Below are 16,466 nucleotides of genomic sequence, written 5' to 3'. Positions count from 1 at the left end.
GATCAGCCGACTGGCTAAGGATCGGACAATCCGGCATGATACTCCTATGGCCAGCACTGAGCTACAACCCAGAGAAGGGCTGGCTACTCCATCGGAGATTCACAAATACCAACGCAAGATTGGATCCCTACTCTATGCAGCTATTAATACACGTCCAGACATCGCATTTGCTACATCAAGACTAGCCAGATTCTTGGCCAATCCAAGCCAAGAACACCAAAGAGCAGCAGATCGAGTGATACTGTACCTAGAAGAGACAAGACAGTTGACATTACAGCTTGGAGGGGGCAATTCCATGCAAGTGGCGAGTGACGCATCCTTTGCTGACAATACAATCGACTGCAAGAGCTCCTAGGGATACGCTATTAAGCTATTTAATGGGCTTATTGCGTGGAGAGCAAGTAAGCAAGACACAGTCACTACGTCTACCACTGAAGCCGAACTCCTGGCACTATCCTAAGTGGCCAAGGAGGCCATCTTTACATCAAGATTGATTCAAGAGCTTAAGATCAAGCTACCAAGCCTAACTATTAAAATCCAATGTGATAATTAATAGACTATCCGCTTAGTTACCTAGGAGATCTCAAGACTCTAGACTAAGCTTCGGCATGTGGATATCCACAACCACTGGCTGAGGCAAGAGGTTGCTAGTGGGCGGATTAAAGTGGTATATACTAAATCCTTGGATATGATCGTAGATGGACTCACTAAAGCTCTACTAGTAAACTAGTGGCGGAGATTTCTGACTCAACTAGGACTAGTAGAGGGGTGGAATTAAGAGATAGCCTAAATGGTGCCTCTACTTAAGATCCAAGAACAACTTGAGCGTCTAGCTAATTGACTAAGGGGTGATCCAGCTTAGAGACCTAAGGTGACTCTAAGCTAAGGGGGTGTGTTAGATAAGAGCAATAGTTGTCTTGATACTAAAATCCCCAGTGAGGGGCCAGGCATACAGCTAATTAGGCTGGCTGCTAAGAAAAATCCCTACTTAAGCTGGAGCCGCGGTGGCTAAGATTAGAATAAGCAAATAGACCCCTTTAAGGGGACGCGCGAGCGCGTCTCTAAGAGGACATCATCAATTCCATCCATCATTATCACATATATTTATCACAGTCTACTATCCTTGACTACCCCTCACGATCTGACACATGTATACAATATTAATGCCGTGATGTCTATATCTAGCCGATTTCTAAGAACAGGCAGCAGGTGACCATACACGTAAATAGTGGTTAGACGAAGCCTCTAGAGCTTTGCGCCACAGCTTAAGCCGTTTTGGCATAGCGTAGGTGTACATTGCAGACCGCTAAGCTTTTAATACTGGCTGTGTCAGCACGCCAAGTCTGTTCGCTCAGTCTAATGAAGTGGCACGTCGCACCGGAGCAACTCGGAGAGCACTTAGATTAGGGCTGCACACGTTTCTAAGAGCGAGACTATATTATACCGCTATTTAAGTACCCCATAACGGCCCCGAAGGATTAAGCGATAGTGTTACTTAAGAGAGAGCAGGGGTGTTTTAACATTGCACCTTCTATGCTAAAGATAAGAAGCTTAAGAACACAAGCTACAACGCTGTAATTTTACTATATAGAGCTTGAACTAGGTAGAGATAAAGGCAAAGAATACAACCTTATCAAATTGACCCTATACGATTGTGCAAGGTGGGTATAACATGGTTGAACAACATTCGTGGTTCGTCGCGGGGGGATGTTCGACCCGCAGGGACGGACGTTAGTCGTTTCCTGAAAACGGCCCAACGTTTCCCAATAACTAATCTCTGGATTAGCTGCTGATCTCCGGATCAGTACGTCCGCTCCATCGCTACGACATGCAGAAAGCACAGCACTAACCATTTCAAAATCATTTTCAAGTCTGTTTTCCAGATATAGCTTGTCCTTTGATTTACCTTCCCCAAACGGAGGCAGATCGGGAATGCTATATTTGTAGGCATTCATGAGATCATCTAGGAAGGAAACAGGCTGTAGAATCTTTTCGGCGGTTGCCCAGTCGATCACCGTTCAATACGGATGCTCACGAAAGAACTCCGTAAAAAAACAGTTCCATCAGCAATTATATCGATAGCCGCTTGCATTTCTGGCAGATCTTGGAAAAGGAAAACTGCCAACAATGTAGTTCCATTGAAGTTTCCTTGTAATTGTCTGCGAGCAGTTGCGACTTTTCCAGGATCAAGTGATGCTAGGTTCATTGCCGCTATTGCTTCAATACTACAAGAACTGATTGCAGGTGATGAACAAATTCTTGTTGAATAAGGAGCATGCAAGATGGTTTTCAGGGTTCAATATATATTGTCTAGCGCGTGACGGCATGAGCACCGCGTCCAATTGAGCGACATCTAGGAGCTCATTTCGGCGCATCGATATAATCGACGGGCCCAAATCTGCCTCTTATTTTACAGCCGCTGCGCAGCTGAGACTGTTAAGAAGCCAGAAATCGCCTCATCAATGCATCATGTCCAGCAGGGGCCCTTTTGAGCCTCCTCCACTGTATCACACATGTGACCCTCGGTTTTGAGGGTGTGTTGAGATACGGTAATCAATGTGGTGGGTCAATGGTCCTAGGAAAGGCTTAGTCGCAACATGGCTATGGTGAAGCACGCTTTTCGATAGCCAGCCTACGACGGCTACTGTACATACCTTTTAGCGAGATTTACAGTGTCTCGGGCAGTGCAAGCCGTGTGGGTGAGAGCACCGACCTGCACCGCGCGGTCTAGAACGGGTCTGTAGCCGCTCTTAGCTCAGCAAATATGGGTGCTTCTCTTAGGGGATCAAGTTGCGGACGAGACTTGGGTAGGTATGGTTTTAAGCGAAGAGCCATGATCCGAGGCTGGGATGTAACTGTCAGCCTTATGTCGTACCACTGATCCTAAACCACTTGTGATCAGCTAGCAGCAATGGAATAGCCGAAAGACTGCAGAGGACTGTAGCTTTACTGAACTATTGTAGGTCATCAGTCTTGATATTTGGTTGTTCGTCTTACGTAAACTAGACATACGACGAGTTGACGTCCGTACTTTATATATCACATGGTACCATGGCACAAAACGAACCATCTCTTCTGCAAGAGCATATATAAGATACGAAATATAAGTCTATCTTTCTACCATTGCTGTTTTTAATGGCCTCGTGCTAGTACTGCAAAGACAGTTCGTAAGGGTGGGGCTGATTTGTAGCGAACTATGCCTGCGATTATCGTGTTTACCATTCACGTTCTAGCGTGAGTGAAAAAATGAACATTTTCATCATCTAGAAATACGAGCAATGTTTAAGATACAGTCGTTAGCGATTGAGGCTTCACCCTTACGCACAGCTGCGCAACGGATTTGAGCAGCCCCACCTTCCTTATGTAGCTTAGTACAAGAAGTCAGCAATAGAACTATCGGTATGATTGGTTAATCCTCGATCTTCTAATGACTGGACTTTTGGAATGCTGCCTACAAGGGTGAAGCCGCAATCGCTAGCGACTGTAGATGAAATGGGAAACAGACAAACTAGGTTGTCATAAGCACTAACAAAGCTACTACTGGGGATGCATACGGAGTAGTTAGTTAATTCCGCATATTGGCTAGGTTGCATCATGAGATGATGGTGCATAACAAAGCTTAGTCAAATTTCGTGCCATTTCAAACTCGGCGATCATGGCTCTGCACGTTCTTAGAAGGAACAGTCCCTCGCAATACAGATAAGGGTTGCCTTACTCATAGGAAGAGCTGTATCTTTTATCAGTTTGAGAGTACTCTGCTGTCGTTCTAGTCAGAGATGCTGCCTTTCATTCTGACCTTTCTTAAACGCTTCGCACGTTCCGAAGCTCCAACCAAGACTGGGACAGCAAAAGTGGATGTACCACACAACTTAATACCAGGTTGTCGCGCCATTGCTCCAGCGATCTGGGAGCATATCTGCCCTTCTACTTCGAATCCATCAGAAGACAGCTCAGCACCATGTCTTATCATGCTCATGGCATGGACCGGTGCCCATGGCCAGCATATTTCCAAATACATCTCAAAATACGCCACCATTTTTCCAACATCTCGAATCCTCGTTATCACCACTTCAGCAAAGGATATTATCTGGAGAAGTCCAGCAGGGAAACGAGAGCGCCTTCTCCCAGCAATCAATTACATCTTGAATCTTTATGGGATGCCCCAATCACGCAAAGGCGGTATCTTGCTGCATTTGTTCTCAGAAGGAGGTGCCAACAAAGGTTGCGAACTTGCAATAGCATATCGTGCTGTTACTGGTTCGCAACTCCCTATTTCAGCGATATGCATGGATAGCACACCTGGTCACCCACGCTTCTTGCGGCTCTGCTCCGCCCTAGCAAGATCATTCCCTCCGACGCCCATCCTCAGGAAATTCGCGAAATTGATAGCGATCGTTGTGCTAGGACTAGTATGGGCTGTGTACCACGTTTTCAAAGGGTACGAGAACAACCTTGTTTCTCGCTCGAGGAGAGAGCTTCTTGACCCAGATCTGTTCTCCCTCACAGTTCCCAGATGCTATCTTTATTCGAAGAGAGATACCCTAGTTGCATGGCAAGACATATATGAGCATGCAAGTGAATTAATCAAGCGTAATGGATGTTTGATAGAGGCTATCTTTGAACATTCTGAACACGTTAGCCATGCAAAAGTAGAGCCGGATCGTTATTGGAATACCGTGAGAAAAGTCTGGGCGCACAGTCGGAAGGAACATGAAGAGATGGATACAAAACCCAAAGACAGAGACTTAAAGCTACTCGATTCTGCTGTTAGAGATGGTTTTGCTACAGCTCTGATCCCTTCAATCAGAAGATGGCCTTTAAGAACGGATATCAGCCAGGAGTATGAGAGGTATAGCGCATTTGTTTAGAGGAAAACATCCGCTGGCACGTATCTCGAGCTACCTAAGCTAGGTTTTGTTTTGCAGACGATAAAAATCGAGATTAGGTGCGGTAGCTAGCTGGTTCTAATCTTTGATTATTCCTATCTGCTATATAGCCAACACTTTTGCTGTACAGCGTTATTGAACTGTGCAAGTAGACTTCATCCCCACGATAAGGAGAACAACCTCGCGCACGAGCGACCAATTCACTAGAGACTATGGGAAACTTAGCTTTGGTGACAGCTAGTTAAGGCAAGTATAAGAAGGCGGAGTTGATTTACAAAGGAATCGAGCTTTATCGACAGCGTTCTCTATAAATCCACCCATACCACATCTACACTACACACGCAATCGTGAATTCTGTGACGTCCACCTGCACTACTGCATCCTGGTCGTCTTCCAGACCCACATACGTCGCCTCAGCATCGAGACGAAGCACCCTCTTCACGTCCAAAGGGTTCGCGATGGCGCAGAGAACGTTGCCCTCTCCTGCGCCAAGGCTGACAGTCTGCAAAGAGGTGGCAAAGATGCGGTCACCTGCTTGCCCAGCGAACAGCGAGCATAAAGTCACTGCCGATCATCATCTGAAGCTTCGTCACCTTACTGATCATGTCACCGTTCGCGTTTGCGAGCGGCACACCGCCAAAAAAAGACATTTTGTAGCGTGCCTAGTGCTTTCATTCCTGCCTCGGTTGCAGACACGTCTTCGAGAATGGATGGTGTGAAAACGCCAGTGGATGGTTTGATGCCCTTGATCGCGTCAATGACCAAATCAGCAGCCATTGCCTTGCCTGAAGGGGGTGCAACGATTGTGCCCCTGCACACGAGGGATCGAAGTCCCACGACGATTCCTATGGCGTGGAGAAACGGTACAGCGGCGAGCATTGGCCTCCTATTCGTGAGAAACAGCCGGTTCACGTGTTCAAGGCCATCCTCTTCCTCGAGCGAGGCCTAGTTGCATATCAAATTTAGGCCTTGGACTGTCAAGCGAACAGGCTTCGGAAGTCCTAGTACATTTATTAGATGTAGTGAAGAATACGGTTTACCGCACGAAGTTACTTATTAGTATATCCAGACGTATAAAGGATGATGCTAGGTGCTGCACCGTTGCGGTTATGTCGACTGGCGTAAGGAATCACAGAACCCATAGGGCTTAGGAGTTTTCCTTCTCTAGGTGACGGCACGGTGAAGACTCTTAGATGAGGCAGTGTCTCCTTGATTGCATTGACCTGCGTCAATATCTCTGCTCCAGTTAAGAAAAACCGGCAATTCGTTTCTTATAGGATAGATGTTTAGCCGTCGATCGAGTTTCGTGGGGAGACAAAAAGCGGAACATAGCCAACTTTTAGCGTCGCGGCGTGCACGAGAAGATAGTTGAGATCGTTCACACTGCCTTGGTTGTTAGCGGAAACTACATATACGATGCAATAATGGGTGGACTGACCCCATGTAACCGATCGTCTGGCCTATATGGCCAGGGATTCCCACTTCCTTCTCTATCCACCATTCGAGATCGTCAACTGCCCTTGCCAGTTCCGCGTACTTGTATTGATAACAACCGAGTTTGAGACTTGTGTTGGATCGCGGTATCAGCGCCCAAATCGCATCTGGTTCGCGCTTTGCTGCTTCGTCGATATGATCTGGAACAGCGAAAAGTGATTGTGTGGGAGCAGTCATCTCTGAGGGCATGTTGGGGTGTTGACTGATGTAGACTAAATGTGTTTAAAGTTGGTTGAACAGGGCCTCTTACGAACAGTGGATATAAACCCTAGCTGCGCATAAAGTATGGATGACATATATGTATATACAATGGCATGGTCTGTCATGATGCAGTGATAGGGCACTAGTCCATGGTTGCTGTGATATTTCTGCACGAATTGTCACTCGAGTAATTTAGCTCGATTGTCTCAGTCTCATTCGATCTTAGTCATGTTATTGTCAGCCTTTGCTACGCGGCCTGGATGGACTCTGCATGTCTGGAGTAGGCCAGATATGAAATGTGATGGAAGCAGTAAACAGCATACCTGACGCCCTGCGCTAAGCTTATGATGCCTATTACTGCTTGTATTAGATTTAGCACCACATGTGAGCTGAAAGCATCAATGCCTGGCTTGCGATTCTCGAGTAGTTACTCATGCAGCATCGCTTTAATCTTAACGATTTAAAGGCTCGTCTTCTATTGCGTGGGTCCGCTCTCAATCTCCCATGCTGTCCACATCCCTTGCGCTTACCTGCTATTTTAGGATTATGTATTCGTTCTCTAGATCCTGTACACAGCCCGATTGAGAACCCCCTAAACATTTGGTAGAGACGAAAGGAGCCCAATACTGAAAAGCCCGTTTCAGCAAACCACAATTAAATAGAATCTTTTTCTTTATACTCAACCGTCAATCTAATAATTATATCTCCTTTTTTTCGCAATTAGGTATCGTTACCACAGACTTATAGCTACCATGAACACAATCTTGCTTATCCTTAGAAGACTTCAGTTGGAAGTCGATCGAGTCAGCACACTCGATGTCCCTGCTTTCAGAGCGTATATCGGTGATATTGAACCGCATAATCTCGCTCGGCTCTGGAGGACAATTGATGACTCCAGGTTTAGACGCAAGCTCTCCGAAGATATTGATGTTAGCATCGTATCGAATGCATTGGAGATGCTGCCTTATGAATTAAAAGCAGAGTTGTTGAAATACATGTCCAACAGACAACGATTACGGGTAGTACGGACGTGGTCTCCTGAAAAGCAACTCGATGAACTTAATAGACTGGAAAATTGGCAAGACATGGAAGATGGTAACTGGGAGAACCGAATCGCAGACACACGTGTCATGACAGGTGAACTGCCTAGGTATTATCCTCCTGCCATGAAAGAATGCTTTTTTTGTCGTAGATGCTATTCGTATTGGCAGAGCATTTGTATTCTTGATTGTCAAAGGCATAGCCTTTGCGAGACACACGATACAGAGGAAGGCTATTGCAATACCTGCCACTTGCAGAGCTAAGCTTTGCGACTATCTAACAATGTTAGTGGAGACTAGTAGTTACAGGAGTTTAACCAAAGTGAAGACAACCACTTCTATAGCAAATAGAACGACTTATAAGGTTAACCACGAGTGCAATAATTGGAAAAAAATTTATGTAGATTGGTTCTAATTAATTAGTCCTGTTAACACTGACGACGAGGTTTGCCTCTGGTGATATTCCATCGCGGTTATCACTAATGGCAGGGTTTTGGCCTGGTGGCAATTGTGTGTCTTTAAGCTCCCGCTAAGCGAGACAGGGTGAGCGTGGGATAAGAACTGAGCGGCGTGCGCAGACTGGAAACAGCAAGTGTATGAGAGTGTATCAATCATTGAAAGTGATTTAGAGAACCTTGAGAAATAAGCACAAAGATACAATTATCTATTCTAAGTATTTAATGCTTCAACACGTAGTTATCCAATTCGTAAGCTGCACAGCCACAATAGCCACCTTCTTGGCAGCTTGAAGTAAATTACACGCTAGTTACTCGTATTGTAAGTGTGGGGCCGGTTCTGCACTAACCGCATTAGGAGGCGGCTTCGATCTCAAGTACCGACCAGGGTGGCAATTAGGTATGAACAAGCGCGCGACAGTCGCCACGAGGCTAGTGGTGACTTCTCATACCTCTCTTAACATTCGGAAGTCTAGATGAGTCAGTTCATAACTTTCATAGGGTCTTATGGGTCAAGCGCCATACTGTACAGCATAGACTTGGATTTTGGCACAATCGAAAACTTGACTACGCACGGCGTGCAGGCGTCAACGATGCCGTAATTTTTATATTAAATAGTATATAAGTAGGCTAAAGTAGGCTAAGAAGCTATTAATAGAATATTGCAGATTGATCACACGCGCTTGGAAGATTATGAATGCTTGATTTCAAAGTACCTGGTGTTCGTCTCGCGACGGGGTGCGTCTCGTGACTTACTCTAGGGATGGACGTTAATTACGTTACAGTGATTAGCGATTGCGGCTTCACCCTTCCACGGAGCTGCGCAGCGATTTTGAACAGCCCCACCTTCCGTGCATAGCTTAGCGCGAGAAGTCTGCTGTAGAACAACTGATATGATTGGTTAATCCTCAATTTTAGGATGACTGGACTTTTGGGATGCTCCTTGTAGAGGTGAAGCCGTAATCGCTAATCACTATACTTCAACAAAAATAAGAGAAAGTTCTCGTTAGTGTCTTTGAGTATGATAAGGCGCTTAGAAAGATTATAAATCACTCTTAAAGGTACGTAGTTGTTAGTGCAAAGATTAGGGTATTCCTGATTGCCGGTTATTTTGGTCACAGTGTGGCTCCACAGCGATTACCACCTTCTAGCCTGCATCCTGAGTGAGAGCCTTCGACCACTCGTTGTCAGCCAGGGAATTCTTCCACTTTTTCCTTGTAACATTACCCCCTTCCAGGGTTATCGTCTCAACATCCTGGAGCATCGTCTTACCCTGCCGCGCGTCGCGGCGTGTTTTGCATAAAAGGTCGACCAGTACTGGTCCAATGTCACTGCTTGCTTCCTTCAACTTTCCCAACCGTGACCAAGGTCCTGTCTTCCCGTCTCAATCGTTCCCAGAAGTCAACAGCAGATCTTCGTACCCGGCGTGCTTAATTAGACCACGAATCTCTGGAAATGGACTTTCGTTGTAAGCGTTGCAAACAGGAGGAACTTCGTTGTTTCGTTGAGATGAACTCTGGTCGTTGTGCTAGCTGTATTTGCACAACTGCTGAGTGTAGTTTGCTTACTTCCGAGCAAGATTGGGAGAGAGTTGAGCGTGAGCGTCGCGAAATCGAGTTGCAAATTGCTCGTCTAAAGTTGCGCCTTGCTCAAAGTAAGGTGGCGCTTTTAGAGCTAAAAGATCGCGAGCGCTCATACACCTGTCAAGATCTTGCTTTCTCGGATCTTCAGGACCGTGCGAAAGCGCAAGCTGAGGGGAGTTCAAGCCCTGGTATAGGCCTCCCTGCTATCGAACTAACGCTATCCTGATCATCGGCTGATCTGGGCTAGTTACGAGTTAATTCTTTCGATCTTCCTTTGCTTCGAGAATCTGGTCCTATCTTTCTCGGATGTATCCTAGTGGTACTCACGTACTAGTGACTTGCAGTTCGTAGGATCTTCTTCTATTTGTTAAGTGTTGCGGCTGTTGGGCTATCTCTGCCATTTGACTAAGTATCTCCGCTGACGTTCAAATCTCCTTAGGTCATTAATTGCCTCGTCCCTATGTATGTCGTCGCTGGACTCTGTGTATCTTGATGGCTTAGCGCCTGGTATTCCTGGGTTTAGAAGTTTCTCATAGAAGACGGGGTAAATTCGCATGTGTGGCAGTAGTCACAATCTGTACTTCACTATGTCAACTGTGAGAACATTGGGATGCAAGAGTAACCACATGATAGAAGGACCACTGAGTTTCCAATGCATCAAGCTCTCATGTCTAACAGAATTTAGAAACAGCTATCTTTGCAGTTAGTCATATAATCTAGTGCCAAAAGTCTAAATTGAGCCCTTCTATCTATGTCTGAAGCCTCGAGCGACCAGCTACTATTTGCTGGAAATCGATAGTCAAAAACCCCTAGTCGCTAGCACAGACTGAATTGGGAGAACAGTTTCGTTTGTCATGTCCTTTCTTTTTGCAGAGACTGCATTGTCTACTCTTTCTTCTCTTCTTAGCCCGATGTTTAGTACCCTCATTCTTTTCTTCATCTGAGAAGCTCTCACGCTTTTGCTGTGATATACGCCCCCAGTACTGTTCGATAACCCATCGACAATTATCGAGATTACTAGCAGATTCCCACGTTGTTGACTCGTCGGACCATAGCACAAGCCAGCGTAGCAAGCCATTGTGCTCATCATGATCCAAGATCTTCTTGATTTCGTGTCGATCTCTATCGTCCTCAGGTATCTGGTCGCCAAATGAACTCATGTGATCTCCAGCGGTAGTTGCATTGTTGCTTGAATTGTACTTCCCCTTAAAAGCCCAGTATCTCTGGACAGGCTCTGGACAGTCTCTTAAGTTTTCAGCAGGCTCCCACGTGCTTTTCTCTATAGGCCACCCTCTCCAAATAACGAAATAGCGTATCGAGTCATCATCATGCTGAAAATGAGCTATGATTTGCTCGACTTCGTGTCGATCTCCTTCATCGTCGCTGAATGGTTCTGAATTTGCCCTGGGACTACCGGCAACATTAATGGAATCGTGTATCTCGTGGTGTTCTTTCGCTATCGACTCAGAAATTACATCCTGATTTACTGAGTTCGAGAGGAAAATCGATCTGGCTACAGGTTCACATAGTTCCTCACTATTGTTCACTGAGTTCGCCGCATCTCCATCACGGTTGACCACGTCGAAAGTTGTTGTATCATTGGAGATGATGTCTTCGTCTTCGCGGTCGCGCGGGAAACCTGACACACATACGTCCGACGGTAGTTGATTCGATAATTCTCCTCTGTCTGGAGTTTTTGATGAACAAACTGGTATGGCATCAGACGAGTACGGCTGCCCCCCTAATTCCAATGGCGTGCTCGTCGCTACACTACTACAACTAGTAGGAGTTGGCATGTCACCGTCTGTGTGTTTGATCAGATGGCGTTGTACTGCAATTTCTGATCAAGACTTACTACGGCTAAATATATCATCGGTACATGTGGCGGATGTGCAAGTGGCCATTAAATCTTCCAGTATTATCTGTTGACTATCTCCGTTGTCGTGGGGCTGGTAACCAGATCTAGTCTCTCCGGCCGTAACTGTACATTCTTGTGTCAGTTATCATAAAAACTAATTTGACTTCTAAGTAACTTACTTAAGATCATGTTAGTGGCGAAAGAGTTTACTACTGCATTCTTCCCTTCGACAACTGCAAGAATTTGATTTTCTAGGTTGCTAGAGGCTTTATCTTTGTCTTCACGTTCGCGTTCATCATGATAGAATGCCAGGTGACTGATTTCAATGACTATGGTGTTAATCTCGAGTTAGTTGACATTCTATATTGCAAGAGGCGTTCCACCGTACCTTCGTCGTCAACAGGTTCAGAGTATGAGTTCAAAGTCTGAGTGGCTGGCTCAAGAGTCTGTGTTGAAGGGATAGTGTTGGTCTTGGATCCCGCACCATTTCGCGTCGATTTCTTTCCGCTTAACTTCGATTCGTCTTCGTCACTCCTCGCCTTCCGCTTCCTAGTTTTTCTCTGGAGATTCGGGTCATATGGCACAAAAGATAAAGAAGATTTATTTTGACAAAGATTAGAAGAAATAGAATTCGCAAAATGCATTTTGAAGTTTAATAAGATTGTCCTTTAGTACGTTGGGTAAAGAAGGTTGGTACTCTTCTGAAGACCTTCTCCTTCGTTTATATACCTTTGCCAGAGGGGCTTGCCGATAGATGCAGATTCTGCATGAACGACGCCCCTATTTCATGAAATCAGAGCGGAGACAAGTTCCATGTTCAGAGTGTGGCATGATACCAGCTGCACGCTTGTTGACCGGAAGGAGGCAAGGTATCAGATTATGGCAATTCTAATGCCTCATTAAATTCGAACTGGCCAATTGTTGAGCCTCCTCACAGCTACTATTGGCTGGGTTTACGCGTACATAGGCTTCGCTACAACGTAAACCCATGAAGGAGTGTATGGTTGAGAGGACGTCCTTGACAGCCAACCTATCAGCTTGCTTCGCACATCGGCTTGCATGAAATGAGGCTGATCCTCAATATATCGAAACCGGTCTGCTGCATTTCATGCCGCTATCTAATTAGACTATGAGTTACGTTGGTTGCTCAGGGGCTGGTTGAGGCTATGGTCGTACCTTGAGCCATCATAGTATCCAAGCGAGGTTGGCTGAAAGTAGCCCTAGGCCTCAGCTTCTGGTCTATCATCCGCAACGCTCGGCTCACGATATTTGCCTCGAAATGAATTGCCAAATCAATGCGCCTCTTTACTAGTTTCGTTAATCCGATAGCCGGGGCAAACTGCCATGTCAGGACACGAAGGCGCTCAGTTGGTGTCCTGTTCCGGGCCATGTAACCAAAAGTTCAGTTAGGCGTACTTCTTAGTTTTGACAGTACAGTGGAAGGAAAAAAGCAGTGTTGAGTGTACCTTACGTGTAAAGAAAGACAAATGTAACACTAAATACAGAAATAAGACGGTGATGAGTTCGGAAACCGATAGCTAGTAAAGAAGCAAGAATATCTCCTCTTTCATCAGATGAGACTGTTGGGACTGAAAGAAGAGCTATGGACCCAGGCCTGGGTGGGATGTCTGTAACAGCCGCGGAGTAGAAGCAGTGTCGTGTGTGGGTATAGAGGAGGATGCTGACGTGGAACGATAATCTCACTTAAATTTGTTGAGGGGCAGGTAGAGCTGAATGTGGCCACAGTCTCCGGTACGGGAAGCTGAGAATAGAGAGGGATAGTTGGCAAAGGGGAAAAAGATGACAGATGAGAGATAGCCTATTCTGGTTAGGAGTCGAAGTTGATTACTTGTTTAGGTAGTCTTACGAAACTTAGTAAGCCAAAACTCGGATTACCCAAATGAGGTGCAACCATTTCCTGATGCAGGCATCCCATTTCCTGATGCATACTTGCCATCTTATTATTTACTGTTTTGACTAATTAATGTTAGTATATGAAAAGGTTGTAACCATGTTAATCCCTAAACAGAGTATCCTAATCCAGTTGAAAGATAACTAGACAATCTGGAGTAGACTCTAGTAAACAACACTTGCTTCGATACTTGTACAAAGCATAAAATATTATCCACTATCCACCGACACCCACTCGTTGAAATACCTATTTTCATTTACCCATCGAAGAACAGCCACATCCTACACTAACCAATTAATAAACCCCCTCCCCCACCATTCAACCAAGTCAGAGCGCCTGGAAACAGCCTCGACAATGACTCCCAAGCATCAATTCCAACCCCCAGACTAAAAGTTCCACACAACTCCTTTCTAAACCACACATAAACCCATACATCCACAAGCTGATCTCAGCCCCCTACTAAAGCAATAGCCAATGGAATAACGCCAAGTACTGCAAAATAACCATACCCTACCAAGCAAACTGTACTTTACCCTCGCACTGCATATCTGTACATATGTACACGAAAGAAAAGAAAAAAAAAGACCAACCACCCAACCTTCACACGTCCAACTACCTAACCAACTATCCTAGCGCGCATCTTACTTACAGTAGCGTTTCCTAGTACGCAGAAATAACGACACGTACATACATATGCACTGTGAGGGTAGTAGGCAAAGTTCCAACTCCCACCGTGCACAAACTTTTACTTTTCCTCGTTCATTCATCAGGGTCTTGGTCTCAGCGATGCATATCCAGCAAGCCAAGCCAACCACACCCAAGTACATATACATATATCCCGAATCCACGATTTTTTAATATCGAGCCAAGCACGTTAGCTAATCTCTGTCTTGATTTCCTTTCATACACATGTATATATTACGCTGTTGGCCGCGGCCTTTTGTGTATTAATTTAGGGATTATTATTAGTGTTTTTATTAAATTTTGCGCGCTAACAATAGGCGTAAAAAGCTTATTCTAAGTGCTAGCTATAATAAAACGCAATTAACACGCTAAGTAATATTACGTGCGCATAGATTAATTAAAATTCTCTAATGCACCTACACTATACAACAGCGCAATTACGTCCGCGCTTCGCTATAGCGAGTCTTACTAATATAATAAGGCTTCTAAGTTAATAGCATAAGTAGTAGAAAAGATATATTATAAAAGGAGTAATATTCTATATATTAGAAAGAAGCTTATATAAGTTACCTACTACTACTACTCTACTACTATTATAACCTACTACTACTGTAACGATGTTACAACTTCGCCAAGTATTGAGCCAATCCCAGAGCCGGATCGGAGGAAGTACCTGCCGCCCTTCATCAGCCATTCGCCCGAGGTCGGATCCGAATTCGGACCCGACTAGGATAGGTATATATTGAGACACTCCCTGTAGCTAGCTCTGTAGACTTTTGATATCCTTTCGTACAAGGCCTATAGGTGGCTTGTTGAATCTAGGCTCTTTGTGATCCCACGCACTCCCATATGCCTCTGAGTGATCCTACGACCGAAACAGATCCGACCTGCCTTACCTGCGCCGTTACACTTACCTTTAAAAAGGAATATAAATTAATAGTTAAGTTAGTAGGAAAAATTAATTAACAATATCTCTTAGAAAAAATCTCTTGCTTAAAGAACCAACTACATATATTTTACTCCCTCTCCCCTCTCCCATAGGCTATGGGAAGGGGAAGAACCTATAGTTCTGTTTGTAAGGGGCTCGACCCCGGAGGGTAGTCTTAAGCTCGGGAGCACGATCGGACAGGCCAAGGTAACAAGATTGTATTCGATAGAGAGCTAAGCTCTCGGCTACGTAGCTATCTATATACAATGCTGGTTGCTAGGGTAACAATCGGGCCGGGCAGGTGGAGTAAACGAGGTCGTAGACGAGTATGGGAGGCGAAGGGCGTTCAGCCCGTTACACTGTTCCCTCTACTGAGAAGACATCGCAGTTCCACACCACACCACTACAATAGATAGTGTAAGTAATAGTAGTAATTCTACTAATTAATTTAGTATATTGTAATAGTTTATTAACTATAATAAAAGACTATAATAACGTGTTAACGTTAACGCGCTAGTGGGGAGTGACTAACTCGCTTAGGTGACCAACTCGCTTATGAACCACGTTATAGGAGGTAAAATAATTATACTTCTAATTAATACTATATAGATAAAGTTATTATACTACTCTAATAAGCTACTACTTATCAAGATAGTATATAATAAGCTTAAATAAATAAAAAACTTAATAGTAATAATAAGAAGAAGTAGTAGTAGTTAAGTAGTTATTATATAACCTCTTAAGAGGTGCTTATTAAGTTTAAGCTATTAAATGAAGTAAAAATTTAACTAAAAATAAAATTACTTAGTAGTTTCAGTATTTAGAGATGCTAGGGCTTTAGCTACTAAGAGCTAAGTAATAAATTATGTACTCTATTTATTCTATTTATTTATATACCTAGTAGGTACGGAGGTGCCTCACAAAAGTTTTGTCCCACGCTAATCTCGGCGCTTCGGCATAACTCTTCTTGGCGCAACTCCCACCTTTGAGCTGAGTAGCTGTACGATTTGTCTGTATCTATCGTTACAATGTCTCCTAATACTAATCCTTACACCCGCACCTTAATTGTGGCGTTAAAGTCACCTTCTGTTGGCAAGTCTACATCACAGATCTCTGAACTTACTGGTGTTCATCCTCGTACGGTCAATCGTATCTATAGTAGAGCTATTGAGGCTGGTTTCGAGCCAAACGTTCTCCCTCTTAAGATCCTCCCAGAGCACGTACAAGACGCCCCTCGCTCTGGGCCGACCTTCAAAGCAGACGGGATAAGGGTAAAGGGAGCAGATAATCCAACAAGTACGACGTGATAGATACGGACGAGAGAAGAGCTGCGCTGACGTTTGCTGGTGCTCTCAGTCTTCAAGGAGTCAATATATCACGCACTTACAGTCTGGAGAGTATTAGAGAACCAGGGATACAGAAAGG

At 44.7% G+C, this 16,466-nt stretch overlaps 6 protein-coding genes across 6 annotated transcripts; 2 read left to right on the top strand and 4 right to left on the bottom strand.

Annotated features, from left to right (window-relative positions):
* Positions 1-3,866: 3,866 nt before the first annotated feature.
* SETTUDRAFT_58095 (uncharacterized protein) lies at positions 3,867-4,703 on the top strand (the record flags this gene model as incomplete). The annotated part of the gene is made up of 1 exon (XM_008031331.1): positions 3,867-4,703. A coding segment is annotated over one exon (837 nt), but the record flags the coding sequence as incomplete, so codon positions are not given.
* Positions 4,704-5,214: 511 nt separating this feature from the next.
* On the bottom strand, positions 5,215-5,536 carry SETTUDRAFT_22602 (uncharacterized protein; the record flags this gene model as incomplete). Its single annotated transcript, XM_008031164.1, has 2 exons — positions 5,215-5,417; positions 5,485-5,536. 2 exons carry the CDS (start codon positions 5,534-5,536, stop codon positions 5,215-5,217), a joined length of 255 nt encoding a protein of 84 aa, XP_008029355.1.
* A 636-nt stretch (positions 5,537-6,172) lies between these two features.
* Positions 6,173-6,569, bottom strand: SETTUDRAFT_34170 (uncharacterized protein; the record flags this gene model as incomplete). Its single annotated transcript, XM_008031245.1, has 2 exons — positions 6,173-6,269; positions 6,325-6,569. The coding sequence occupies 2 exons, from the start codon at positions 6,567-6,569 to the stop codon at positions 6,173-6,175; spliced, it is 342 nt and encodes a 113-aa protein (XP_008029436.1).
* Positions 6,570-7,333: 764 nt separating this feature from the next.
* On the top strand, positions 7,334-7,809 carry SETTUDRAFT_34169 (uncharacterized protein; the record flags this gene model as incomplete). The annotated part of the gene is made up of 2 exons (XM_008031244.1): positions 7,334-7,718; positions 7,793-7,809. The coding sequence occupies 2 exons, from the start codon at positions 7,334-7,336 to the stop codon at positions 7,807-7,809; spliced, it is 402 nt and encodes a 133-aa protein (XP_008029435.1).
* Positions 7,810-10,544: 2,735 nt separating this feature from the next.
* On the bottom strand, positions 10,545-12,161 carry SETTUDRAFT_22600 (uncharacterized protein; the record flags this gene model as incomplete). The annotated part of the gene is made up of 5 exons (XM_008031163.1): positions 10,545-10,561; positions 10,615-11,367; positions 11,515-11,640; positions 11,697-11,846; positions 11,906-12,161. 5 exons carry the CDS (start codon positions 12,159-12,161, stop codon positions 10,545-10,547), a joined length of 1,302 nt encoding a protein of 433 aa, XP_008029354.1.
* Positions 12,162-12,297: 136 nt separating this feature from the next.
* Positions 12,298-13,172, bottom strand: SETTUDRAFT_165098 (uncharacterized protein). The gene is made up of 2 exons (XM_008031516.1): positions 12,694-13,172; positions 12,298-12,635 (listed from the first exon to the last, which is right to left on the bottom strand). The coding sequence occupies exons 1-2, from the start codon at positions 12,905-12,907 to the stop codon at positions 12,595-12,597; spliced, it is 255 nt and encodes an 84-aa protein (XP_008029707.1). The 5' UTR covers positions 12,908-13,172; the 3' UTR covers positions 12,298-12,594.
* Between the last annotated feature and the right edge of the window lie 3,294 nt (positions 13,173-16,466).

The sequence above is a fragment of the Exserohilum turcica genome (genome assembly GCF_000359705.1).
Source record: "Exserohilum turcica Et28A unplaced genomic scaffold SETTUscaffold_6, whole genome shotgun sequence".
In the NCBI taxonomy this organism is placed as follows: Eukaryota; Fungi; Ascomycota; class Dothideomycetes; order Pleosporales; family Pleosporaceae; genus Exserohilum; species Exserohilum turcicum.
This window is presented reverse-complemented; position numbering and strand designations above follow the sequence as displayed.